General features: G+C 38.6%; 1 protein-coding gene across 9 annotated transcripts in view; it reads left to right on the top strand.

Annotated features, from left to right (window-relative positions):
* Positions 1–27,997, top strand: part of JAK2 (Janus kinase 2) — a 94,682-nt gene that overhangs the window by 17,627 nt on the left and 49,058 nt on the right. For 4 of the 9 annotated variants that reach the window (XM_054055150.1, XM_054055149.1, XM_054055148.1 and 1 more), the window contains 2 exons: positions 21,848–21,990; positions 26,250–26,500. In XM_054055150.1, coding sequence (XP_053911125.1) covers positions 26,281–26,500 — 220 coding nt within the window. In that variant the 5' untranslated portion in view covers positions 21,848–21,990; positions 26,250–26,280. Of the gene's footprint in view, positions 1–9,073; positions 9,094–9,254; positions 9,275–10,585; positions 10,608–15,988; positions 16,172–21,847; positions 21,991–22,244; positions 23,760–26,249; positions 26,501–27,997 lie in introns of those variants that run through there. The other 5 variants (XM_054055153.1, XM_054055154.1, XM_054055152.1 and 2 more) reach the window with 5 other exon arrangements.

The raw sequence follows: 27,997 nt of genomic DNA on the forward strand, positions 1-27,997 counted from the left end.
TCTTAATACTAGATCAACATTGGCATGCTGGAATGAATCCAGAGAAGAACCACCAAAGATGAATCGGGGTACAGTACATGGTGTACAGAGGGCTGAGAGAACTATTGTGTTTCCATTTGAAGAAGTCTGAGGAGACATCTGTTGTTTCCTGATGGGAAGCTAAAAGGAACATGGAACTGGGCTTTTTTTTTATTTGAAGGGATGAGGGACAACAGACATAAGTGAAAACATGGGAAATTTTTGTTTGTTATTAAGGAAAGTTTTATTTATCAGGGAGGCGGTCAAACACTGGAACAAGCTGTTCAGAGCAGTTGTGAAATACCCATCATTGCAGATGGTAAAAACTTCTCTAGACAGGCTGATATACAGGCAGTATACAGCAAATACAGCCACACGAAGAGGAAAAACAAAAGACCAGTAATGGTCAAGTTGGCAGGCAGCACTTCAACATCTTTTTAGGTTGCTGTGGTTTTGTTTTGTTTTTTTCGTTTTTTGGTTTTTTTTTGAGGGGGTGAGTATCAGACTCTTAAGGTGGAAATGGAATGCAAATGCATCACTGGTATGATGGATGCTTTGTGGAGAGCATCTCTTGGCAAAAGAAGCAGTACGGAAAAGGCTTATTATTTGAAATGATAATTGGGACAGGGTTTTGTGTTGGTCTGCAGGGGAATAGATAGCAAATAGAAACTGCCTGTGGAAATGAAAGGGTAGAGCAAGTGGAAAGAATGACAATGGTCAGAAAATTGAATGGAATTAGTGGAAATGCAAAAATCAAAGGATGGGATTGTCCATTTCGGACATCAAGTAGAGGAAAAGTAGTGGATGGAAAAAACAGCTAGAAGGATACTGAAGTTAAGACCATTTAGCAGTTTGTTCCCCCTAGGGAAAAATTGGAGCAGGAAGAAACAGTGCAGAATAGAAGTCTGAAGTGCAAGTTAAACTGCATGAGGTACAGTTACGCTGGTGAAAATGTCCTTTTCCTAGTAAAATGGCGGTGTTAAAGAAGAATTGTAGGTACTGGAAGTTCAGGCTGATCAGTTGCAAGGTGGTCCTTGGTTAAGTGGAAAGATAATCATGTGGAGATGCTGAAGCAAGTTGAGAGCAGGTGTGAGGGTGGGCAGGGGGAAGGGGCAGAAAATAAAGGGGTAAATGAAGATTCAATAATCATGTGAGTATACCTAGAAAAGAATCAAAAGGAAGTCAAATAAGAAATGGTCAGTGCTGATGGAAAGTGGTTGTGTAATGGATTAGAATTATGGGACTGAAGACTGTAGTGGAGAGATGTGTTATCAGAGAGCCTTCTGTTGTTTGTTGGAGGTCCTTTGGCTGACTGTGAGAATTAATACCTCTTTTGGCTCCGCGGAAGATCAAACAAAAGACAGGAATGCACTAAAAGCTAGCCAAGGGTCAGAAGTTGAAATTTTCAGGGTTGTGAGAAGAGTTAGAGAAACCTGTTTATTTAGGGATGAGGGTATTATGATAAGAAATTAAACTAAGTGGAAGCTGAGGGAGAAGAAGGATGTGTATTGTGGTAGATGCTAAAAGTAGAATGTAAGTCATTGTATAGAAGCATAAAAATCTCTTCTCTCTACATTAATAAGACCATCAGAATGTTGGTTTGGTTTGTTTGTATTAATAGTTGGAAATTATTGTATTAACAGTTCTACATAAACATTGGAATTAGAAACATTTAGATATTTACTGTAGTCATGGTGTGATTAGGCAATACAAATTATTTTAATGCATTTTCACATTGTCAGATGATGGATTAACTTATTTGACTTCGTTTCAAGAATGTAGTGAAGATTTTTTTCTTCTTTTAAAAGATTTTCTGTGTTATAACCATGTGATGTATAATCATGGAAATTTTGTTATGATCACTCACTTTTCACTCAGAACAGACTTAAAATGAAATGCAGTGGTGGCTTTACTCCCTTGTGCATTTTGCCAACTCTTTTTGTGGTTTTTTTTTTTTTTTTCTTCTTACTTCCCAGCTGCCAATATCTTTCTTCTGCCAAGAAGTTAAAGCTCTTTCGTTGTTACATGTTTCTGGTCTTGATCAGTGCCCAAAACGCTGCTGTAGGCTTTTGGCAGTGACATGGGAATGGTGCTGCTGGGAAAAGGATTACAGATACAAGGTAATGTGGTGTTAGAATGAAATATGTAGGGAAAGAATAGGGAGTGAAACCTTGAAATAAAGCACATCTGATGTAGAAAGTCTGACTACTTTAAGATCAAGAAAGAGGGAAAGGAGTAGAATGTGTGAAGGCAATCTCTGCGAATGTTTAAGTATCATTCTTTCATAATCACAGGTAAGAGATTTTCTGAAAGTACAGGAGCACAAGGAAGTCTTGAATGTGATATTAACAAGGATTTTAATAGTTTTACTATAAAGAGTCTGATCAACAAATGAGCACTTGGGCTACCTCTTTCTAGATGTTGTTTGTAAAGAACATAAAGATGATTTTGTATTCATTCTGAGTTAAGATCATAGAATCATGGAATGCTTTGGATTGGGAGGGACCTTTACAGGTCACCTAGTTCAGCCTCTAGTGCAGAAGCAGGGACATCTGCAATTAAATCAGGTTGCTCAGACCACTATCTACCCTGACCTTGAATATTTCTAGGCATAGGGCCTCTACTGCTTCTCTGGGCAACCTGTTCCAGTATTTCACTACCCTTGTCATGAAAAAATTCTTCCTTATATCCAGTCTAAATCTGCTCTCCCTTAGTTTAAAACCATTACTCATTGTTCTGTCACAACAGTGCTCACCAAAGCCTGTCTCCATCTTTTCTACAAGCCCCCTTTAAGTACTGGAAGGCTTCTGTAAGGTCTCCCTGCAGCCTTCTCTTCTCCAGGCAGGACAACCCCAATGATGTTTGTGAATCTCAAATCACTGTGAAGCTATGCTGGGGAAGTACTGTTGCTGGCTTGTCCTATTTCTAAGCTCTTTCCTGGGCACTTCTTGCCACTGTTAGGAGAGTTAGATGTGCCTTTGGTCTGATCTTATATCCCAGTTCTGAAGCAAGTGAACAAGCAAACGGCTTGAAGAAACTGTACTGGGAGAGAACTATCAAAATCAGAATCTCCTGTTGTAGTTTCGGTGCAGAATGAATACAAGTAATCAAATTGTTCAGTGGGCAGATAAAAAGTAAAAATTGTCTGAAATCATGAATATGCTAAATACTGAGGCTGACTGAGAAAGACTTCTCTGCCTTATGGTCTTAATGGGTGACTCCGAATCATGCTCACTGGAATTGCCTGTTAGCAAAAAGCGTATTTAGAGCAGAATGCTCAGGAAAGCAAAAGATGACTAAGTGTATGGACTAAGCCTTGTGTGCATTAAGTAAAAACCACTTCAAAACTGTTGTTTAAGCATCTTCATGAAGAAACAGAAGCACGTTAGTTGCTGTAGCTAAATTCTCTAGAGATCTTTTGAAACAGGAGCTGGATTTCAGGTGTCAGAGTGGTTGTTACGTAGAAGGAGGAATCAGTTTTTAGAATCATAGAATGATATAATGGTTTGGGTTGGAAGGGACATTAAAGATCATCTAGTTTCAATCCCCCTTTGATGGAAAGGAACTCCTCCCACAGGACCAGGCTGCTCAAGCAGCCTGGCCTTAAACCAAGCCTTAAATGCTTCCAGGGATGGGGCATCCACAACTTCCCTGGGCAACCTGTGCCTTTGCCTCACCACTCTCATCGTGAAAAATTTCTTGCTAATGTCTAATTTAAATCTTCCCCACTCCATTTTAAAGCCATTCCCCCCAGTCTTATCACTGCATGCCCTTGTAAAACGTCCTTTCCCAACTTTCTTGTAGCCTCCTTCAGGTACTGGAAGGCTGCTATAAGGTCTCCCCAGGAGCTTTCTCTTCTCCAGGCTGAACAACCTCTACTCTCTTAGCCTGTCCTCTCATAATTTTTGTGGCTCTCCTCTGGATCCATTCCAACAGTTCCATATCCTTGCTGTCTTGAGGATTCTGCACACAGTATTCCAGGTGGGGTCTCATGAGAACAGAAGAGAGGGGGAGAATCGCCTCTCTCAAGCTGCTGGCTACGCTTCTTTTGATGAAACGCAGGATATGGTTGGCCTTCCGGGCTGCGAGTGGACATTGCTGGCTCATGTTGAGCCCATCAGTCAGCACTCCAAAGTCTTCCACACAGCTGCTCTCAATCATGACACCCCCCATCCTTTATTGAAACCGCACATTGCCCCGACTCAGGTGTAGAACCTTCTACTTGGCCTTGTTGAACCTCATGAGGTTCTCACAGGCCCACTTCTCCAGCTTGTCCAGGCTCCTCTGGATGACATCTCATCCTTCCGGTGTGGCAACTGCACCACTCAGCTTGGTGTCATTTGGAAACTTGTTGAGGGTGCACTGGATCTCGCTGTCTGTATCGTCAATGAAAATATTAAACAGCACTGATCCTAGTACGGACCCCTGAGGAACACCACTTGTCACAGAACTCCATCTGGATGTTAAGCTACTGACCACTACTCTCTGAATGCAACCATCCAAACAATTCCTTATCCACTGAACAGTCCACTCATCAAATCCATCTCTCTCCAATTTAGAGTGAACGATGTTGTGGGGGACGTTGTCAAAGGATGGTCATATAACTGAAAGAAGATGAAGTGATAGACTAATGAAGAACAGTTTCTTGAGTAATGAGTGTGAAGAATTGAGCCTTTTCTTTCATTGTTTTTTATTTATCATGGAATGTAGGTCTACCAGAAATACTTACTGATACTCCTTTGTTGTAGGAGTAAAGGTAGTATCTCAGATGTTAGGATCAAGACACATAAAATACTAGAGAAAAGCACTCATGTGGAAGGACACATCTACAAGAAGGGTTGCAAAGAGGATCTGGGGAACTACAGGCCTGTCAGTCTCACCTCAGTGCCGGGGAAAGTCATGGAACAGGTGATCTTGAGTGCTATCATGAAGCACATGCAAGAGAACCGGGTGATCAGGCCCAGTCAACATGGGTTTACAAAGGGCAGATCTTGCCAAACTAACCTGATCACCTTCTATGACAAAATCACTCGACTACTGGATGGGGGAAAGGGTGTGGATGTAGTCTTCTTGGACTTCAGTAAAGCCTTTGACACAGTTTCTCACAGCATTCTGCTTCAGAAACTGTCAGCCTCTGGCCTGGACAGGCGCACACTCTCCTGGGTCGAAAACTGGTTGGATGGCCGGGCCCAGAGAGTGATGGTCAATGAAGTTAACTCCAGCTGGAGGCCAGTTACAAGTGAATTTCCTCAGGGCTCAGTACTGGGTCCAGCTCTGTTCAATGTCTTTATCAATGACCTGGATGAAGGCATTGAGTGCACCCTCAGCAAGTTTGCAGATGACACTAAGCTGGGAGGAAGTGTGGATCTGCTGGAGGGTAGGAAGGCTCTGCAAAGGGATCTGAACAGGCTGGACCGCTGGGCTGAGACCAATGGGATGAGGTTTAACAAGGCCAAATGCCGGGTCCTGCACTTGGGGCATAACAACCCTATGCAGTGCTACAGACTGGGGGAAGAGTGGCTGGAGAGTTGCACGGAAGAGAAGGACCTGGGGGTGCTGGTTGACAGCCGACTGAACATGAGCCAGCAGTGTGCCCAGGTGGCCAAGAAGGCCAACGGCATCTTGGCTTGTATCAGAAATGGGGTCACCAGCAGGTCCAGGGAGGTTATTCTCCCTCTGTACTCGGCACTGGTGAGACCGCACCTCGAATCCTGTGTTCAGTTCTGGACCCCTCACCACAAGAAGGATGTTGAGGCTCTGGAGTGTGTGCAGAGAAGAGCAACAAAGCTGGTGAAGGGGCTGGAGAACAAGTCTTACGAGGAGCGCGGAGCAGCTGAGAGAGCTGGGGTTGTTTAGCCTGGAGAAGAGGAGGCTGAGGGGAGACCTTATTGCTCTCTACAACTACCTAAAAGGAGGTTGTGGAGAGGAGGGAGCTGGCCTCTTCTCCCAAGTGACAGGGGACAGGACAAGAGGGAATGGCCTCAAGCTCTGCCAGGGGAGGTTCAGGTTGGATATCAGAAAAAAATTCTTCACAGAAAGAGTCATTGGGCACTGGAACAGGCTGCCCAGGGAGGTGGTTGAGTCGCCTTCCCTGGAGGTGTTTAAGGAACGGGTGGATGAAGTGCTTAGGGACACGGTTTAGGGAGTGTTAGGAATGGTTGGACTCGATGATCCAGTGGGTCCTTTCCAGCCTGGTGATTCTGTGATTCTGTGACACAAATTTTGAGGAGTTCAGCTTTTGAATCTAGAAAGATACCTGTTCTGAGTCTTCAGTGAGAAAAAATGAGAGGAACACAGTCTGTCAAGGGCTGTAGTGCAAAATGCATGCAATAAGACAGTTTTTTGGTGATGTGTCTGTCCAAAAAAATATGGCCCAGTTTTGTAACCTTTGTTCATAAGTTCACCTACATGAAAATCAGAATTAATTAGCACTAATTAATTTCTCTCATACTGTCTATACCAGTAGAGAATATTGGTCTGTTAGAGATTTTGTCAAAAGCTGTTTTATTGCCTGGTATGTCTACAGTAGCCTCTGGGCTTCAAGGGATCAATGTGAGCAACATCCAAAGATGTATTAAGGAGTAATAATTAATTAGGAAATTACTAGGCATCACTCTGCTAGTTTCTTTTCCTATACAGTTGAATCTAGGCAGTAGTCAGTAAGAAATTCACATCGTGTACTGATGATGGAAGGGAAATTAAATTTTTCAAGCTCATAACACTTTTTGTAGACTACCAGTGTGAATAATCACATAATTATTTGCGATGAACTGTCTCCTGCTGTGAATACTACTGATCCTAAAACTGATACTTTACTGATTGTAAAAACTGCATGCTATTAATTAAAAACTGCCACACTAGTCTTGCAGTTTAGGCAACTGCTTGAAGTAAAAAAGCAGTTGCCTTTAATTTGAATTATTTTCAAAAGCTGCAAAAAAAGAACTATTTGAAAAGCAGATCCCTGTCTCTTAATTTTCTATAAATCCATCATGTTTTGTGATAATAGTATGTAAAGCAGCTGGAGGAAGGAGGTGCATTATGAGTGCATTTAATTAACTGTGACAGCTGCTTCAGTGAGTAGATAAAATATGCGCTATCCATTGTGGGAGGATTTACTCTGTGTTGCGTATCATACAGTCCCTCTCAAAACCTAACTGAACACAAATTGGGCAGTAGAGAGACTAATGTTAACTTAGCATCTGCAGGTGAGGATGAGCAAATTGTGTTGCTCTTGTTTTTAGTGCTCCCGATTTCTTTCTCCTCAGTTTGTGCTTGGACTTCTTCAGCTTCTGGATCGTTGCAAAGCCTTTAGATTTATATTGCAAAAAACAGGATATGTTGAGGGGGAAACCATGTGGCAAGAAATCAGGAAACGACAAGCAGCTGGAAAAGCTGTCTGGAAGTTGATTGCCCATCAAGGCCATCAGTGAGTGGAACAGTGAAACTCAAGAGTATTCATTGCATATCTGTTTGGCTAGAGAAGAAATTGGCTGACATGGATGTATTTTATACACTTCTTCAAAGATTTATGTAGAATCACTGGAATAGTTGGCACACCTTGTTGAAGGCTGTTAATATTTAGGCTGGGTGTTTTAACAGCTCTGTGGAAAAACAGGTAATTTCTTGTCTCCAAAAGGAAGCAAAACTGCTTTATCTGAGGAGATATTTGCATAGACTGACCACAAAAAATGTAACAGCTATGAAATCCACACCTGTGAACTGGTGGACTATGCAGAACAGTTTCTTCAGTTCTGTTTTATATGCCCTTGGGAGACAGCCAGAGGCTTATAATCATTCCTGCTTTGGTTCATTGTATGTTTAAGGTGATATGAAAATAACAGAACTACTTCTCTATCTCTCTTTTCTGCTTGAGAGTGGTAGATCACAGGGTACCTGACTGAAACCACAGGGATCAGAGCTGCTTTGTTCTTAAGGAGGAGTGTGTTGCTGCAAGTAGTAACTGTTTTGGTTTCTTTCAGTGAGAGTACTTGGCGCTACAACATGAAACACTTGTCCGTCTTTGTTCTGTCATTGGGAATATACATACCATGACCTCTTGTGCCATACTAGCTCAAGTTTGTTGAAGAATAACAGTCACTTTTACCGGTATTTCTACATGCTGCACAATGTGAAGATTCAAAAGGGAATTTGGACATTTGTGTTAACTTTGTGTTGCTTGTGTGCCCTACTGAAAGACTCCTTAAGCCCCCTCATGTCCTTTTTGCCCGCAAATCATCCCTGATGGTCATTTTTTTCCCCCATAAAGTTAATTTCTCTCACTGCTTCTCATTTTCTGTCTTTAAAATATGATTTTATAGGTTTCATTTATTCTGCCTTCTTTAAAAAAAGATCTGCAAGTGTCAGCAACAGGAGAGTGGCAATTATAATTTTAATGCTTAAAGGCATGAGCTGCTCTTGTATACTCAAAGGTATTATCTGCCTTTGAGGTGTCTCCTGTTTATCATTTACTCCCCGTGTTTAAAGAGGGGGAAATGACTGAAAACCTTGCCTTAAAAATCATAATCACCACCCCCTGAGGCTTGGCAATACAATTCAATCCTCCTCCATCAACTTTTCCCAGCACTCTAAAGGGAGAACTAAAAGTTGTTTGGAGAGCCCTGGAAAAAAAAGCAAATATTTTGCAAGGATCCAAGTAATAATTTCTCCTTCCCTCCAAAAAGGAGAAAGGGAATAAAAACACCACCGATCCACCTGTGGTATATTTTTAACAAGCTATTCCCATGTCTTATTTCTACTTACACATAGATGTCATTTTGACACCATGGGAACAGAAAATACGAATTCATTTGTTAACCTGCAGTGTGGAATGTGATCCTTACTTTATGCTCTGCGGTATCTAATTTAATAGCCTGGGGGTGCTGGGCAGACTCAGAGACCCTAAGAGAAATGGGAAGGGAGAGTCCTTGGTGGGGAGTCACACAGAATTGTTTTACTTGGGCAAGTTTGGTATCTGATTGGCAGAGACCATATCTGCCAGAGATGGGAGGGGGATGAGACAGTCCTGCGTACTGTTTCTTACAAGACAAGGAAGAATGTAGGGGTGCAAGCGATAAAGTAGGAAAAATCTCTCTCCTTTTCCTAGTTTTCTTGATTTCTGTCCCACATGTGACTCAGTGTGCTGTCTCCATCTTCTGCTTGAACTGAGACTCCTGCTTTTACTTCACTCTTCAGTCATGGAGTATTTAATCCTTCAAGTGTCCATCTCTGCCTCTCTGCAAATAATTGCTGTGAGACGGTAATTTTTCTCAGTAACAGTTTAACCTTCTTCCCAAGAAGGTTCAATTATGGTACTAAAGGTTAAAACAAAACAGAATGCTTTGGCAGAAGTTGATTGTGGCAGGATGCCTTGATTTCCTTCCTCTTTTTTGATTTTTCTAGGAATCAGGTGGAGGCCAGGCTTTTGGTCATATTCAGTAGTTACCATTAGTTTTTAATTAATTTTAAACAAGGTGGAGTAAATGCTAAGTGACTGAGGATGTTTCAGTTAAAATGCAAACCAAGTTCTATACCCAGTTGTGGGTGGGAGGTGAGGGAGAAGAGGAGAATTTGTCTCTGTTTTAATAGCTTGACAGGGATGAGGAATGGGGATGGAGAAAGTGGAAAACCCGCTGTCTTTTGAGACATTTGGTCTCAGGCTTGGAGTATTAATCTGTGTTTTTGACCTAATAACACATTCCAGAATTGAGGACTACTCAAACAACATCCAGGTTTTAGAGTAAAGGATTCACAAATCTATCTAGAATATCTAGTGTTCTGTGCTGTCAGTTTGTTTTCTGTCATCCTGTCCTCTTTTTTCTTTCTTTTTTTTTTTCTCTAGGATTTACTTGTTTTTCCTGTTGCCCAGTATGTTTCTTCTTTCTGTCAGAGACTTCATATAGCAAATATAATGATCTGAAGTCTTTAGATGTGACTCTGCTGCTCTGCATACATTGCTTAACAGGACATAGTCTGAGAAAGGGATAATTTGGCTTTATGAAGTTTCCGCATCAGATGGAATGGAACCCTTCACGGAATGAATCTTCCATTACACTGTCTTGCTGTCAACAGAAGCGTGTACAAGAAACTGCAAGGGAACGCTGTTATGTTCTACCTCTTTGTACATTTTTTTGGTTTTAGAGAGTCTCTCACTTTCTTTGTGGGTTTTGAGAGCCGTCAAACTATCTTAACTTCTTTTCTTAAAAAGGAGCTAGTATGCTACTTGCAATTCTGACTGCATTTGATCTGAAGTGACTGGCAGGATCTGTCCCACCTTATATAATCGTTACATGTGGTCATGGTGACTGCATGCTGCTTGTGCCAATAGGCTGATAGGGTCAAGTGTTACATGTTGATATTATCAATGATCAGTTTTCAGGAGGGTGGGAGGGAAAGCATCTGCTAAATGAGATAAACTAAACTTCTTTTATAACCCATCAGTCTTGAATGGGGACAGAAAAATAATGAGCCCATTTCTGTGAATTTGTTTTATGTACTGATTGGTATAACTCAGAGGAATTAAGTCTGCGTGGTAATGGAATTTAGACTGGATCAGTACCACAGAGCTGCTAAGAATCCTGTTTTGGTTAGGGGTATGAGTGATATCTTCGTCACCTGTGAGATACTGACCAATACACCCACAGGCTTTGATAGAAATGTTTGCAGTGGTGTCACATTTGTTACCTAATTCTCTCTTTACTGGACTGAAAAGAGTAATTAAGAATGGAAATCTTAAGATCTGCAAAAGTATAGTGCTGTGTTACTTTGAGATGTGTATTAAATATATTACATATATGTCTCTCCCTCCCAATGTTTTTTTTTCCCCTTGGTATGGTCTGTTTTTTCTCTTATGCATGCCCTTTGTATTGAACTGTGTATCTCCAGTGTTCAGTAGGGTTCCTTTTGCTTTCTGCTGCCTGAAGTTTATTCTATATACCAAAACAGAAAAATGAAACTTAGGCACTGTGTATGGGGATAGTTATAGTAAGGGTTGAATTTTAAAATTTATTTCCTTTTGCAGTGTTTAAGCAGTTTGGAAATTTCAGCAGCACTTCCTTTATGGTGTTACTTAATTTTTCAACTATTTATCTTCCTTGAAAAGAATTATGAGGTATTTTTTTCACAGTGAAATTTGTTCTATTAATTTTTTTCTGAAACAAATAATAGAGTTTATATCTGATCTACTAGTGGCTCAAAGCATAGGATTAGGCAAATAGTTCAGACTCTTGTACTTCTGTTACATCTGTAAAATAAGAAAGGTGATGATGTTTTATGTAGAGTACCCTAGTGCTGAAGTGCAGTGCAAACTGAAAATGTGAAGATCACTATGTAAATAGGTAAAGATTGCCTAGAACAATAGCATGAAATGAAAATGAAGCTCAATTCAGTTATTTGATGAATTGGCAGACAAATATTGTGATGTTGAGTTTGGATCAAGGTGTGAGTGGACTGTTTCTGGCATGTACTAGCAGTCAAAGGCCTTGCGATGTGCCAGTTAAGGAAAAAAAAATCTATTTAAAGATTGTTTATATATGTGGAAAATGCTTAAGAGAGAAGTAGAGGTAGAGTGAAATCCATTTATAGATACTGGAATTTCTGGTCAGGAATGGTCTATTCAGGCATTTTTAATTCCTGATTTGAATTTTTAATTTAATTTCATTTGTTAATCACGACTTATATTCAAGAAATCTGATAACTAATAGTATTTATAAATTAGTAGGGTTTTGGGCTGTATCGTCAGGAGCTCAAAGCATTAGTAAAGAGAAGAGAAGCCCTGGTCAGGTTTAAACTTGTAGCTGATTTCAGTGGGGCTCAGCAATTTGTTTTATGCGTCAAGATATGTGCACAAAATCCTCCTAGAGTGACTCGTTCAGCTGGAGACATGTCTAATTTGGTGTGGTTAGCAAGGTACAAAAGAACTTGGCTGCAATGTGCTGTATTTCACCTCTACTGTAGACTTCACTCCAATTGATCTGATTAAAAGTAGTTGTAGTCAATGAACTAAAAACTATCAAGTCAGATGTATCTTTAAGAGGCCTTTTTGAGTGGGCTAGCAGGATTTTTCATTGCATCACAGTCATAGCTTTTTTTCCATCTCTTCCTTAGCCACATGTTAAGTAGAGTAGAATAACTGATGGTTTTCTGTTTTGCCTTGGCAAGTGTTTTTAAAGGTCCATGGAAGACCGCTCTTTTGCAGCAGCTTGTTCCAAACCCTGGCAGATGGTCTGAAATTCTTAGTTTGGCAGAGCTGATGTGAAGCTGCAAATCTATATGTATTATATGATGAAAAGTTCTGTAGAGAAAGGAAATGGATTGTGAGTTTGAGATTGGTCTAGGAAAAAGCCCATCTTGTTTGGTTATTCAGAAAACAGAGTTTCCTAAGTTTTGAACAGATAACTTTAGATTTGAATTTTCTATCCAAAAGTGTGTGTGGAAAATACCGTCTTTAGACAAGATGGAATTTGACTTGCATACCAAGAGACTTGGGTGTTTTAAGGAGTTCTTTTTCTAGTTGTCTGTCATCAAATAGACTTTTAAGAATAGTTGAAAAATTGTTCAGTGGAATTTTTGTATGCAACTTTTATATAAACAACTTACCAGTTTAAAAATACAGTCATGCTATAAATGTTTCATCTTTGTTTTATAATGCCTTCTGGTAAAGGAACTGATAATAGCACAATCTATAGCACCACATTGTAAAATCCAGAAAAGAACACTGTATCTTCTTATCTGAATTTCTGCATATCATTGACCAGTTAAATTTTGGCTTTTCTCCTCTAAGTTCAGTGACGGGAGTTTATCTAAAGTGTATTTTGCAACACTGCATTTACTCTTGATGTTTTAAAATCAAGACATAGAGAACCTACTACTTTCTTGACTGTTTGTTCCAGTAGTTTCATATTCTTGTTTCTGAGAGAGAGACAAAATGTATTTCAAATCAGTATTTATTCTACAGCCATTGTATCCGCTCTTTAAATCATTATTTGCTTTCCCATTACGCTTTTTTTTCTTGAATCCATGTCAGATAGTCAGCTAGATCTTTTCGATCTGCTGAGGCACAATTCTCATGCTCATGCCTTTTGCGATTTCCTTACACTTTTTCAGGATATAATATCAAGAATCATGAGAAAAGTTGTGTCATTCTTATTTCAGAACTTGAGGAGATATGCAGTATGAATATGGGAAGCTTTTTGTAAGTGTACTATAATTGGGACTATTTTCTTTTTCTTCAAAAGTAAAGAACAGAACTGAGTTGTGTAATCCTACTCAAAATGGTTCGGTAAATACTGGACATACATGATGATTGTTTGACTCTTTGGGGTGGAAGGAAGCACCAGTCTTTCTCTCTTCTTTTTTTTTTTTTAATGTACAAGAGCACACAGAATATTTGAAATGTCAGATTATGAAGATGTGGTTGTTTTAACTAATGCTTTCTTTTTCTTTGTTATTTTCATTATAGTTTTACAGAGCGTCCACTAATGGCATATTTTATGACGAACCTTTGTTTACTTTCAGAGTCTTGGGGTTTTTTACTTCCATTTTTTTTTTTTTCCTGACAATCTGCGTTTATAGAGATAACGTGATCTTGGCAAAGCATGTAGTGCTGTATCTTTGCAGAAGCTGGCTGGTATTTCAGATAGGGAACAAGTGGAGAGCTCTCAGGCCATTGACGATTAAGGAAGCATAAAGTAAACAATCAAGCAAGTACATTTTCCTGAATTATGAAGATAAAATGTCAACATAAATTATTCAACAATATGAAGGATTAAAATAGGGTTTAAAACAAGAATGCATTCCTTCTTGTAAAAGTATTTCAGCCCTTCTATCGAAGAATAACAATTGAACTCTAAATCGTTATTTGATAGGCTTGTGAATGCATTTTTACAATTCTGTTTTTTAGAGTATTTAATTAAACTTTAGCTTACAGAAATCACTTGACTTGAAATATTTCTGTGGCACTGTCTCACAGAATTAGAGGGTCTTTTTTGTGTTTTGTGGTATCACGTGGTATGACAAGGCCTTGATTCTATAAGGATTTTTTAAAGTGACTTAAGTTTCTGCACAGTGCCCACTTGTAGCCTTGTGAAACTTGTGTGGGTTCTGAGTTGGGGGGGCAAGGAAGAGAAGGTCTAGTGGTTTTGTGGACTTTTTGTGTTTTGGTGGTGGGGTTTTTTTCAGGCAGATTTTTTATCAGCTGTTTTAGAGCTGAGGGCTCTAATCTTGCCTGGGCTTTTAGCGGCTCCTGCAACAGCGAAGGAAAATAAAAATAGAAGACATAGATTACATATAGTTTGCATTGTATGGACTTAAAAGGTAATTCAGAGTTAAGTGCTTCTAAATTATATTAGTGTTCCGCATTTCTGTAACTGATGTGTCATTGTAAAGGGCCTGTTTTGTTTCCTCTACAAAACTTGAAGCACTTTTCCGAAGGTGGTGGTGGGGAAACAACACCAAAATCCCCTAAGAAACCCCCTCACCTTAAGGAGGCAATTTGCGCTTGCAGCTGCATTACGTCTGGCCTTATTGGTACATAGTTTCTAAATTAAAGCTGAAAGACTAGGGTAAGCTGAAGATGAAGAGCTTCTTTCTGGAGAGTCCAGAGAAGACACTGGCATCTGTTGGTCTTAGCTGTTCGGTAAAGATTGCTGATTCACTCTGACTTAAATGTTATGCTGTTTACATGCTGACAGTTATTTCGGCAAAGGGCTAATTTGTTAAAGCACGTGTCTTCAGATTCTTGTCAGAGAGTGTGAAAACTGAGATAGAAGTAAGGGGATAACTTCATTCCTCCAGATGTTTTCACATTTTTTACGAGACTGTCTCAGATATTCTAGTCTTCCCCTCCCCCCTCACATTTTTCACTGAAAAATGTTACAGGAAACAAGGTCATGCACGTTTTATCATGCAGCGCGTTACGCAATGTTCTTGTCTAAGACCAGTTTACCCTTTGCTTTTGTCAGGTGGCTAAAACTAGGAGAGGAAAGAAACCGAAAAACCCGCAGAAGTGGGAGCAGCAGGGGCAACACCTTATAAATACAATATTGTGAAGAATGTAGTGGACCTCTCTTTCTTTTTTTTTTTTTTTTTTTCTTTTTGTAGGCAGAAAAGGTGGCTGAGGTTGGGATTATATTGTCCATAGTACTTTAACCTATGTGGTAAAGTGTAGCAGTTTACTTTTAATCTCTAAAGGTAGAGATTTAGAAGTATGACAGAAGAGCAGTCTCAGTCATGATGTTCTGGTTGTTGAGACTGGAGGCGCCTTTTCAACTAGAACAGTGTAGCAACAAGGCAGCTGTTCTGTGGGATTATTTCTCACTGTAGGTAAGGGGATGTAAATTTCTTTAATCTCTCTTTGAGGTTTCAGTAACAGTTTCTTCCAAGCTTATTTCTTATTCTGATACTTGACTGGTAATCAGGATCTTTCTCTACTTGATTAATTCCGCCCCCCCCCCATATTTTAGCGCTACTAAATTCAAGCTGTGTTAGAACGAAATAACCCAAAAAGAAGAGTGACTTAACCCACAGAGGAGAAAGAGGGGTTTTTAAACATTGTTTTGACACTCTTTCTCTTTACTTTGCCTCTTCTTCCTTCTGTGTACGTCCTGTTTGCCTACAAGGGACTGGTAGTGTCACTGCCCTTCCCCCTTGCCACGTAATCTTCTCCTGGTTCACAGGAAGAAAATTCTAGCTCTTCAGCTTTCGTGACTTTCTCCACATAGTGTAAACACATATGACAGGTTACTGTAGAGGCAGTAGTTTACTAACCTCTGAGGAGGGAAGTTGCCAGACTGGGGAAGTGAGATAAGAGGGCAAAAAAATGGAGATGACATAGTTCAGAAGGAAAGTCCAAGAGGGTTTAAATTTTTCAAATCTAGGTCTTAGCGAAAAGCTTCCTGAACAACCACAAGCTGGGTAATTTATCCTAACAGAGATAAGCTGGGTAACTGGGAAGTGTTACGACTGGTTTTCCTCACAGAAATGTTTGCTATGAGAAACCCTTCATCTTCTGTGAGGAAAGAGAACCTTGCATTTTTTTACTAGGATATAACTAGCTTGATGAAACTGTTGCATTATTTACCTAGAAGATACCTTTTTTCGATAGACTGGAGCTCCAGAGCATTCCCATGATTGCAGACGATAAAGAACTTTGTCAAAGGTCTGACACTTACGAAGTAACAAACTATGACAAGTGGTGGGTCTTCGCTGTTCTCTTTCTTCCACAGTTAAGCTGTTGAGAGCAGACATTTACCTGTGAAATCCTTGCCTGTCAGAGGGTAAAGCACAGGTCTTTGGAGGCTGACTAACAGTTTGGAAACCTTTTCCATTGCTTTATGGCTGGTGTGGTCTGCTCTGCCACCATTCTGTACTCTTAGACTGTAACATAAAATGCGTATGACTTCTGATAGCTCAGTGTAGCCTGCTTGGTTCTTGACAGCATCTGCTAAAATGGCATCTGTTTGGTAACTGTTGATGCTATTCTTTGGCAGTACTATAGCAACAACTGTTGGTTCATGTTATGACAAGTCCCACTTCAGTTGTGACACTGGGAATTGCATTTGGAAAAGAATAGCTTGCTTGCTTCAAAAGTGCTTTCCAGCATCGCCTGCCCACTATCTCAATCTTGCAATGTTTAAGAAAGCTAAGCGATTTGACAGACTACTCTGCTGTTATTGTACTTCTTGTATTTGTTTACACTTTCAATATATGTACTAACCCATGAGTATAGCGACAACTGTCATATGTATTCTCTAGAGGTCCATGAAGGGTTTTTCCCCTAGAGAGTGTTTTCAACAAAAATACATTTTAATAGCGAAATACTTCTTTGTTTCAGTGGTGCGTTGGAAAGGTTTTTCCACTTTGAAATGCTGGGTTTTTTTTAACCTTTTTGTGTTGTCTCATGATTTCTTAGTAGTTCACTGGTATTTGTTTTCTTGTAGAAGCCAGTACCTTCATTGTTCAGTATAGGATAGTGGTTCTCCGTTTTTTCAAACCAGAAGCCACCAGACAGAATGATGCTAGTAGCAAGCAATTCCTAGAAGTGTTTTTACTTTGAGTTTTACTTTGAGTTAATTTGCCCTTGCACACAGGAGCATTGACAATTCATTTTTTGTATCTTTTCGTGAAAAATCAAAGACTCAACTAAGGAAGACTTATACTTTTCTAATTAACCCTTATTTCATGGTCTGAGCTATTAAACAGAATTCAGTTTTCGCTACAGTTCATGAAACAAAGTCTAATATGGTGTGGCATAGTTGTGAAAATATCACTTTGTCCTAACTCTGCTGTTGTCATCTTTTGTAGCATCCCTTTAAAAGAATTTGAGAGAGATATGTAAAGGGAATCATGACATTTTTCACATACTTCATCTTTCTGACCTATTAAGGTGATTTTTCCTATGTCCTCTGTGGATATAAAGCTGTGCAGTTAATGGTGGCTCTGAATGGACTAAGGATCCTCAGATGCCACTGTCTTGGCAGATAATCTTTGCCAAAACAATTGGGCAACCATTTCAATTGCTTGGAAATTTTCTGATGAAATAGTCTTCTGCTGAAATTTATCAGTATGGTGAAATTAAATGCTTCGCATATAGGGACCAACTTTTGCCAAAGTTCTGATGGAACCTAAGTAGAGCTGTTGCTTGTGGGCAGCTCTGATTTGATTGCTTTTCTGGTAACTCAGCTGCTTGGCAGTTTACTGTGCAACTGAGTCTTGTAATATGTAGTGTTCACTCTGCCTTTCCAACAGCACCCCCAGGTAACTTTCTTGCTGAGAAAAGCCAGAGCAAGAGCTTCATTCTGTTGTAGGAATTTAGAAGTCCTGATTTATTTTTCTCTAAAAATTCCTAATTAGAATGGAAAGATTGAGATCCTCATGCTAACAGCTTCTATCCGCGTAGTCTTTGTGTGTCATGCAAGCCAATCAGGCCAGCATCTTTACTCTTTCCTTGTGCAGAAGTTCATGGACTCTTGCTGAACTGCTGATACAAGCAGTGGTTTGCCAAGTGAAAACTGTAAGCCAATGTTATCTTTGCTTTTCCACTTTTTTTAGCATAGGTTTTGTCATTGATAAGTTAGTCTGTTGTCTCACTTCTGCATCTGCTTGTTACAATGTGCATTCAAATTTTGATGTATTAAAAATGATTTTAATGTACAGCTGATGAAACAGGAAATTTCCTTTGGAATCACTTAAGTTTTGCAGTCGTTTTTTGTATGAGCAGTTGTTTTCTTTTGTCAGTGGCTTTACCTTGCGGCAGGGCAACTTTTAGAACCCACGCTAGGCAGAGTGTGTTAGGAAAAGACCATGAAAACTGAGACATACTCTTTCTCTACAAATGATCCTTAAATATGCTTTAAGAGTATATTTTATATTTTTGTGAAAGCTATTTTAAAAATCATAACAAATATTACCTGGGAAAAGACAATGGGATTTTCTTAAGCAGGATGATGCGTTTAAAACGGAGCATGTGTAAAATTGACATCTGTTGCCTAAGCAATGGAAAAACTTTCTTAGATTTCCAGATTGCTTAGTATTTTTAAAGATATTATTGAGTACTTTAATAAAATTAGTCAGAAGAATGTTTTCTCAAGACAACGTAGTGGAAAGATGTTAGTCTGTTGCTGTGAACTTTTTATGAAATACTAGCTAGTATAGTGTGTTCTGACTGACTAAAACTTCAGAATCACTTGTTGGTCCATTAACGAACAGTGGCATTTCTGCTTATTTGATGTTTTAAAAATACAATACCTTCTTGCCTGTCGAAGTAACGCATGCTTTTGGTTTCTTGAATTTACTACACTTTTCTGTTTAAAAAAAACCCACCAAAACAAACCTGAATACACAAAACACGTGAGATGATACATGCGAGGAATACTGTATATTGTATGCAGTTATCTTTTTACAATTTTAATGTTTTCATAGCATAGCAGGCTATGCTGGGTACGTATTATGAGAAAGTTTTGTTGTGCTCCATTTGTCTGTATATTTGGTTGAGCTGTGGAGATTATAATTAAATATTAAGTATACCTATCAAGTGTAAACCAACCAACCAAACTAACCAAAACAATTAGAATTAGCAAACTGACTAACTTTTCTTCTTAGTCTAATTTTGGTTTTAGAGGTAAAAAGTTTATTTTGGTGGTCTTGTAACAACAGACATGACAATCTTGAGAACTGACCGATGTTCTCCCATTACTACTGACTAATGCAAGACCTATTAGGACTTTTTGTAGAGATACTTCTGATCTCTTACCTACAGTCTTAATCACTTGCTTACCCATTACTTCAGATGGATTCTGTGATTGATGTTTGCTATGCTTATTCACATTCCTTGAAAGAAGAATGTGTGTATGAGCAAATAGAAAATGTGCACGTTTTCATCATCTTCAGTTTACACAAGATGTCCTAGTGTATTGACAATAAGCATGTTGAGTTATTGGGAAAAACCTATTTCTTCAAGGTTCTTCTTATTTGTGAATAGAAAATTCTATTCTGATGTTTTGTGCTCCTCTTTGTAGTGAGTTGAATATTCAAGGTACTCAGTGACACAGGCATAATAAACACTAATTATAGTTATAGGAAGTCTGAAGGCTTGCTGAAAAGTGACTTTTTCAGGTTGTGGAATGTCCTATGCACAACAGATTTGGTATCATGTTCTTTGCAGATAATAGCAACTTGGACATGACTGACTAATTTATGTTGACTGAGTTTAATTAGACCCGAAGTTTATTTTAGAATTGAATTTAAATCTCTGCAGCTGCCAGAAATGTAGGCTGGTGTAGACTAGAACAAATAGAAGGGGAAAAGTAAATGGGGAACTAGATTGCTGCAAGACAGTGCACTGTCAGGTGCAGCTACAGGTTGGTACAGCCAGGAATGTAGGTAACATTCTTTGTAACTCTGCAGCTGAAAGAACAAGTTATGTCAAATGAGACTTACTCGTCCTGGAAGTATGTAAACTGTTTTTATATTCTATAAAGTATTGATGCAGATTCTATAAACAGGTGTGTCTGTAAATGTTGGCAGAAGAAAAAGCATTTGACTCTCTTAAAAAAAAAGAAAACAGAGAAAAAATGTATAGAGAAATATATTACTTTAACCAGCCTGACCTTTTCAGCCCAGAGGTTTTCATCTCCGAATTTCCTTGCTTTTTGTCTAGAGCCGACCTATGAGGTGCGCTTTTTATAAGCAATCAATTGTTCTTCTTGTCATGAGAAGGATAGACTTGGTATTTGGCTGCTTTATCCAATTTTTGCATTTGAAATGCAAGCTGCTGTTTTACTGAGTTTATTCGAAATGTTGCAACTCTTGTTCTGCTAGGCTTTGTTAGGCAAAGAGTAGAAGCACTTGGGTTCTTAGTTTCACCTTGTTTGTCCCATCAGTTCAGCATCAGCTGTCTCATATAGCTAATGGTGTTATGCAATTGATCTGGGGTTTATGAGAAAACTGCAGTTAGCTACAATCAGGTAAATCTTCATGCTGTTTTGCTGAAAGTCAGGACCCCACCTAGAAATAATGAATGCAAAGTGTTTCTGAACATGGAACAGTACTTTTAGAATAGAAAATAGTTTCGAATACCGAGCAGTGCTTCTTGGTCTGAAACCTGCATGAGCAGGTGGCGATTCTGTGCTTTGTTTGAAGCTGGTGCTCTCAGACCATTGCACATGAAATGTGTGCTCAGTAGGTCAGTGATAAACTGATCTGCCCCAAATAATATATACCCTCTTCCCCTCTGGTGCTTTAATACAGGTCTGGAAAAGTTCTATTGACTGTACTGGACTTTGGGTCAGATCTTAATTGGCTGGCCAAAGAGCGTTTGAAGGAGAATCGCTGGGGGTACATAGCAGATACATAGCTGTCCAAACAAGGCAAAACTGCTTATCTCTAAAGCCAGTATTACAAGGGGAGAAACACTAATCATTGCCATAAGAGTCTGACTTTGGTGAGGAGAGAACCTGAATTTGCTGCTCAGTGAGATGGGTTCCTTGGGGTATTGATAATAGACTCAGTAAACGCAGCACATGGTGTTGAGGAAATAGTGTTGATTTCCTTCACCTCTTACCTGTTCAGGGAGATACCTGTCTGAATAGTCATTAAATGTAAAACTTGCAGAGTTCTCCCATTCTGAATTCTGCCCCCTTTGAACTTCCATTGTAATTTTTTCGTCTCTATTCAGTTTTAAAATTCATTTTTACTTCTCTATCAAGCGGTTTCCTATGTTGGGAGGGTCACAACGGCGCGTTTATCATTATCACTGTGGCAGGAAGCTGCTGTTGTGCTTAAGAGCTCTCAAATGGTGTTTCTGGCAGCCACAGAAATGTAGTGCAAAGTGAGCAAGGGTGGGGTGCTCTTGTCCTTTCTGCTACAGGACACTCAGTATTAACTTCAACATCAGTTCGAAATGAGTGGCTGTTGTCAGTTGTAAAATAGAATTGTTCTGGCTATGTGAGTGTTACTGCATGAAATAAGCATACCATGTCTCCGTAATTATTTTTCTTTTTTCATTTCTCTTTTCTTTCTGTAATAGTGAGTACAAAAAAAATATTGGTAATTATACTTTGTGTCACCTGTTTCATATACTAGTTTCTTGCTAGAACTGAGGAGCAATCTCGGTACCAAAAATGTATGTTTAAAAATGTTTTGGGTTTTTTTTTTTTAAACTTTGTATTTTACTAAGTTCTAGAAGGTCTTGGCAAAGAAGACAGGAGTTTGGGCAAATGAGATAGGAGTGGATCACTCTATCGGAACCTAAACACAGATGTGAATTCTTAAATAGTCATGTATTATGTGTTGTTCGCAGTTATCAACGTTTGTTAACATTGTGTTTTTATTGCAGATAAGTTATGTTCCATCACTGCTTATGCGCCTGCATTGTCTGATCTCACGTGGATATCAGCAGCAAGTGGGTGACTTACAATGAGCGTACGTAAAGAGCTTCATCACTCATGTTTCATGCAGAGATTTCTCAAGTGATAAAAGGTAATTAACAGTCAGGGATTTAGCTGTAGTGAGAGAGTGCTCTGATTTTTGAACCTCCAAAGTTGTGGGTCTGAAGTGGTATTGTTTAAAATCCTACCTCTGAGAATTTGCCTAGAAACCTACAAGAAAAAAAAAACAAATATATAAGCTGATGTTAAGGGAGATTATTTTCAAGAAGAGTGTTTAGATGTCACAAAAACTAGTAGAGCCTGTAGCTCAAGTTGTCCATAAGATGAAAAAAATGTTGTTCTGAATGGAGCTTTGAATGCTGCATGTTATTAAATCATGAAGATTTTCTGTATCCTCAACATTTTAGTGAAATTTCTTGCATAAGTGGTGGTTTTCAATCTCATTAATTAACTACTTCTTGGTTGATGTAAAAAGAACCATATTAATTAGTGCAGCCCATCTTGCTAGTGAAATTAATCCTCAGTTAGGTGCATTGGAGGTGTGGACAGCAAGAGAAAATTGCGTGTAAACATGTTGCGTTGTAGATTCTGATGCTTGTCATTAGATCAATATGGGGAATGATTAATCTCATCACTTAGGATCTGGAACTTGAAATATTATCTGGATTAGAAACATTAAAATAATCCTATTGGATCAGATTTTCTGTTTGTCAGCATCAGGATATGATCTTTTATCTTTAGTAATTTTGATCTCCAACTCAAAATGTTTACATTCCATCCAGATTTTGTTAGATATTCTCATTAAGTGTATAAATGGACGGTCATTTTTCACTTTCCCTGCCTTGATTATGTTCAGATGTCCACTTTCAAATGGGTGTGGACGTGGTACATGACACCTTTTTGAGAAACAAATAGCTGTGTGGTACTGTGAGTAACTTGCCTTCAGAAGTCCTCTTCTGGCTATATTAAATCCTTTTATACAGCTAGGGGAGTTCTTTATGTGAACACTTACATTTTTTACACAAACACAGAAATTCTTCTGAGTTACAGTATGATAGAAATACCTGTTCTGTATAACCCAGAAAATAGTACTCAAATTATGTTCTGCAAACAGGTAGGTTAATGTATGTTTAGTCTCTAAATGCCTAACTTTTACGACACTCAGAAGATTAGTTTATAATTTAAATATTCTGGATGAGCAGTGATTAATTTTTTGCCATGCTTAATGTTTCTGTTGTGCTGATACAATGGTCTTTGGATGGAGCAAAGAAGGGAAAAGCAAGTGTGTCCAATTGGAGACTTTTACATGAAAGAATACGGGTGAAAGCAATTTTGTTAATGCTAAGCTCTTGCACGCCACCCATGACTGGTGACTGTGTTTCAATTACTGCACATATAAAGATGTGTCTATAGAACTGTTTTACTTGAATGTATAGGAAAAAAGGCAGGAAGATGTGTTTTATATTTTTCATTGGAGAAACTGATTTAGTATATTTCTTGCTTTCACCTGTCTGTTTCATCAGCACTTTGACATAAAAGACAAATTGAAACATGAAAATTATTTAAGTTGAACTGATGACACAAATGTGTACGTGTATATACTGAAAAATCTCAGGAGATTTTTCACATTGTTGCACCTAAGCTTTGAAATCAGTACAAGAAAAAAAGCAGAGTATTCTGTTACAGTATTTACTTTGCATTTTTTACTGCAATTCATTGATATTTCACATTCTTAGTTAAGATTAAGCAAGGTTCCCTTCTTGGTTCATGTATTCTTCTGTACAGAAACCAGGAGGGAATAATGAGAATTCTTTGAAATGGCAAATGTGTTTTTGCAAACACGTACCTCATGAAAGAGAGGTAGGTACAAGCATGTCTATTTTGTTCACTTTTAAAATTGACTAGGTTTTTAGTTAACTCTATAAATGGTATTTCCATTAGTTGTTGGATAGGCATAATACCAACTGAACAAGATATAAAAGGATACATCAGTTCATTTGAAGGTTTGTATTCCACAGAGGATTAATACTAGAGTAATTTAGAAAAATAACTGTGATAATTAAATAAAGCTGCTTCTGGAGATTAAAGCTATGAATGTTTTGTAATATCAGGTGGTAGAGCACAAACATTGTATCTTGCATATGGTTGACAGACTTAGTGAGAAATCTTTTAAATATGATATTTCTAGTAATGTGGTTATTTTCTTTTAAGAAACATGAATTCCTTCATGGGTTAAGAAAAATGCATTTTTTTCCTGGCTTGAACACTTACTTGTTAGCCAGGTGCTGCCTTTGCAGCTGAAGGCACAGATCTTCTCATTTATAGGTGGTTGGGTCTGTGAATGAGACATAGGGAATCCATATTCCCCTCTAGATCAAGGCCCAAGGAATGTTGTGTGTGACACTTGCACCTAGAAATTCAGATTTATATGTCTGTGATATGGTGACTATTTGTATTGCTTAGTTTGAGAAATAAAATTATGTGCTTTTCTTTTGGTGGTGGTACCTTTTTTCTTTTTTAATTTCCCTCAGAATATGGTAGCTTAGTTTTATTGTCCTTTATATGTAATTGAATACTTTTGTCTGTCTCATAGCTCATCAAGTTAATGTTTTCTGTGTTTAAGTTGCTGAGCCTTTTTTTTTTTTTCCAGCTGGCAACATAGTTTAATAAAAGGAAAGCTGTTGAGAGTTGCAGTTTAAGGATGTAACACCCATCTGGCTATGCAAAGCAATAAACATATTTTTAAGCAAACAGTAACATTTTCATGTTAAATACCTTTATAAACTACCCGGTGTCTTCATAGATACATAGACAGTGGGATTGAATGTATGCTCAAAGTCTGCAGATGACACCAAGCTGAGTGGTTGAGCTGATGTGTTAGCAGGATGGGATGCCAGCCAGAAGGACCTTGACATGCTCGAGAACTAGGGCCATATGAATCCCATGAGGTTCAGCAAGGCCAAGTGCAAGGTCCTGTACCTGGGTTGGAGTGGTCCCTGGTGTCAGTACAGGATTGGGGATGATGTAGTTGAGAGCAGACCTGCCAAGGAAGGCTTGGGGATATTTGTAGATGAAAAAGGAGGCCTGAGCTGGCAGTATGAGCTTGCAGCCCAGATAGACAGTCATATTGCATAAAAATAAGCATGGCCAGCGGATCAAAGGATGTGAGGCTCTGTCTCTACTCTGCTGTTGTGAGTCCACACCTGAAATCCTACATCCAGCTCTGGGCTGCCCAGCACAAGTAATAAGTGAAATGGTTAGGGTGAGTGCAGAGGAGGGCTACAAAAATTATTGGAGGGGTGGAATGCCTCTCTTATGAGGCAAGGCTGAGAGAGTTGCAGTTATTTAGCCTGGAGGAGAGAAGGCTCTGGGGAGACCCTACTGTCACCCAAACCACTTTATGATTCCAAAAAAATCAAGTCTTTGTAACTGATGTCTTGTTTAGACCCATTCTGCATTTTCAAAATATGAAATGCTGAAAACCAGGTAGTAGGTACTTGTTTTAACAAAAGCAAGCCTTCTAGACTGTGGCCAAAGCTTTATCATAAGCATGTATTATACTCATTAAAACTATAATGGAGTTACACAAGACCAAAGAATTTCTTTAGCTGATTTTTGAAATATGCTATCAACCTCACTTCTTAAAAAAACCTTTTTTTTTTTTACATTATCAAATATGCCTGTGGCTATGTCTTGAATTATTAGTCTCCTTTTGATTATTACATTTATCTGAGAGGATTTTTAGCTTGAATGTGTTATGAATAGACTTCAGTTACTGGTGTGAAAGGCAGAGGTCTTGGAAGTCCTCTATTCATAGATACAAACAAGTCTGCTTACTTAGAGTCTCATTTCAGTTAGCACATGTTTTCTTTAAGTGTCTGCGCATGACTAAAACTCAGCTGTGAGGTGCTACTCTTAAATTTCTGTTAATTAGTGCGAGTTTGTTACCTAGCTAGTTGGTTTGTATTGTAGGTTCTCAGTGCAATCTTTGCATCTAAACTGGGAATATGGTGAGTTGCATGGGTGTCAGTGAAGGAGTCATGTTGGCTTTCAGGTTTAACTAGGTGGACAGGTGAGCACACACTGTGTAAAATCTGATGAGAGATAATAAATCCTCTAGTTGGACTCCCAGTGAATATCTGTTTTTTTCTGTCACAGCATCTGTTATTTTTCAGACTGGGGCCATGTAATAAATCAAAGAGCAACTCAACTTTTAGTAAACCTTTTAAGCCTTTTTCCTGACCTCAGCTGTCAGTGTTTTCCCTGTGTCAGAACAGTACAGTCATTAAATAGTATTCCAAACAAAACCAAATACACTTAGTTAAGAAGTACTTCTTAAATTTCTTTTAGGCAAATACTTGGAACAGAACCAAAACGAAGAATGGCCTGTCTGACCATGACAAACATGGAAGGTACAGACACTTCTACTGTCCACCAGAATGGTGACATCCATGGGAATGCCAGTGCACCCAAGCAGACAGAACCATTGCTTCAAGTGTACCTTTATCATTCTCCTGGGAAGACAGGAGGGGATTACCTTCAATTTCCTGCTGGAGAATATGTTGCAGAAGAGATTTGCATTGTTGCCTGTAAAGCCTGCGGTAAGTATATACATAACAGTTTTCCTAATGAAGGAGTAAAATTCAACTTAATGCAATAAAATTTTTAATAATTCAAACCTGATGAAAATGGTGGGATTTTAACTGAAATGCTAATGTCTGTTCTTTCAGAAGTAATTAGCACCTGGCTGCAAAGCTGTTCCTGTTGAAATGGTTTTGAAACTGAGATTGTAATCAAGTGACTGCCATCTTTTTTCGAATAATATGAGCGTGTACTATCCTTTACCTGGAAGTCTTCTTTTATTGAGCTGAGGTGTAGCTTGGTTAAATCACATCAGGGCCTGGAAGTAGCTTGAATTACTTTGTGATGCAGTGCTTCAAAACAGATTAATAATGTTGCGGGTGGAAAATTTTCTATTAAATAAATGCAGTATAACTGCTTGTGTATATGTGGTTAATGCTTTTCATAATCATTTAGGAAATGACGTGACTAAATGACAGGGTGGTATATTTGAAATAAATAAACTTTTTAAAAAAAGTTTATATCTGAGAATGCCTTTGAATTGTTATTTACCTGGAGTTTAACATGAACAAGTGCTGAGACCTGTAGTAAAATGTAATAATTCAAGAATGCATTTTGTGAGTGTGTTTTCCATTGCAAAAGTAGGTTGAATTTATGAATAAAATAATTCCAATAAACTTCACATATTAAAGTTATAGTCTTTTTATTCCTCATGCACATGTGCACAAACACATGTATGGTGTCATTCCATAGGCTGTCAGTGGTATAAGGCTGGATTTATTTTTTTAGTTTTCCAAGTGCAAATTTGCATTTCAGGTGCAAATAAATTGAAACGAAAGGCTCATAATTCCAAATCTTTCTTTTCTCGTGAGTGTCACAAGTATGAAGCTCTTAAATCTGACCGTACATTTAATTTTCACCAAACTTCTTGTATTTTTGTGGGTTTTGTCCTTTGATTGCTACACTGGTTTTAGATCTGGTTTTAATGACTTCGCATTTGGGAATGGTCTGTCACTCTTTTCTCTGCTATTGAATGTCTTGTACTGAGTGAATTGCATGCTGTGAATTGGTATTTTGCTGTATATGCTGTATATGCTAGTTTCACAAAGTTCTGGATTTAAGCCCCATTGTTCCTTGAGACTTGTTTAGACGTGACAAAACTTGACTAAGGTGTAAGTTTGTGGAGTTGCTCTTGTGTAGTACGAAGGCATTAGGCAGATAAGTCCATGTAATGAGTTCAGCAGAAGCTTCGCCTGGGATTCATTCTAAGAGACCATGAGGATAGGGTATTTAGAGGCTTACAAAGTTGTAGCAAATGTAATGACCGCGTTGGTCTGTGTTTGGCAGATGGACCTGAGAGTTTTCATGAAGTTATCTTGATGGTGAATCAAATCAAGATCTTGCAAATATATTCCACCATGTCCCCAAGGTTCTGTAGTCTCTTTCTCCAGTTGAAGGGGAAAAAAAATTGTCTTCCCGCTTTAGAAGATAGACCTGTACTAATTTCTGTGATAAGG

Source organism: Cuculus canorus, chromosome Z (genome assembly GCF_017976375.1).
Source record: "Cuculus canorus isolate bCucCan1 chromosome Z, bCucCan1.pri, whole genome shotgun sequence".
Classification (NCBI taxonomy): Eukaryota; Metazoa; Chordata; class Aves; order Cuculiformes; family Cuculidae; genus Cuculus; species Cuculus canorus.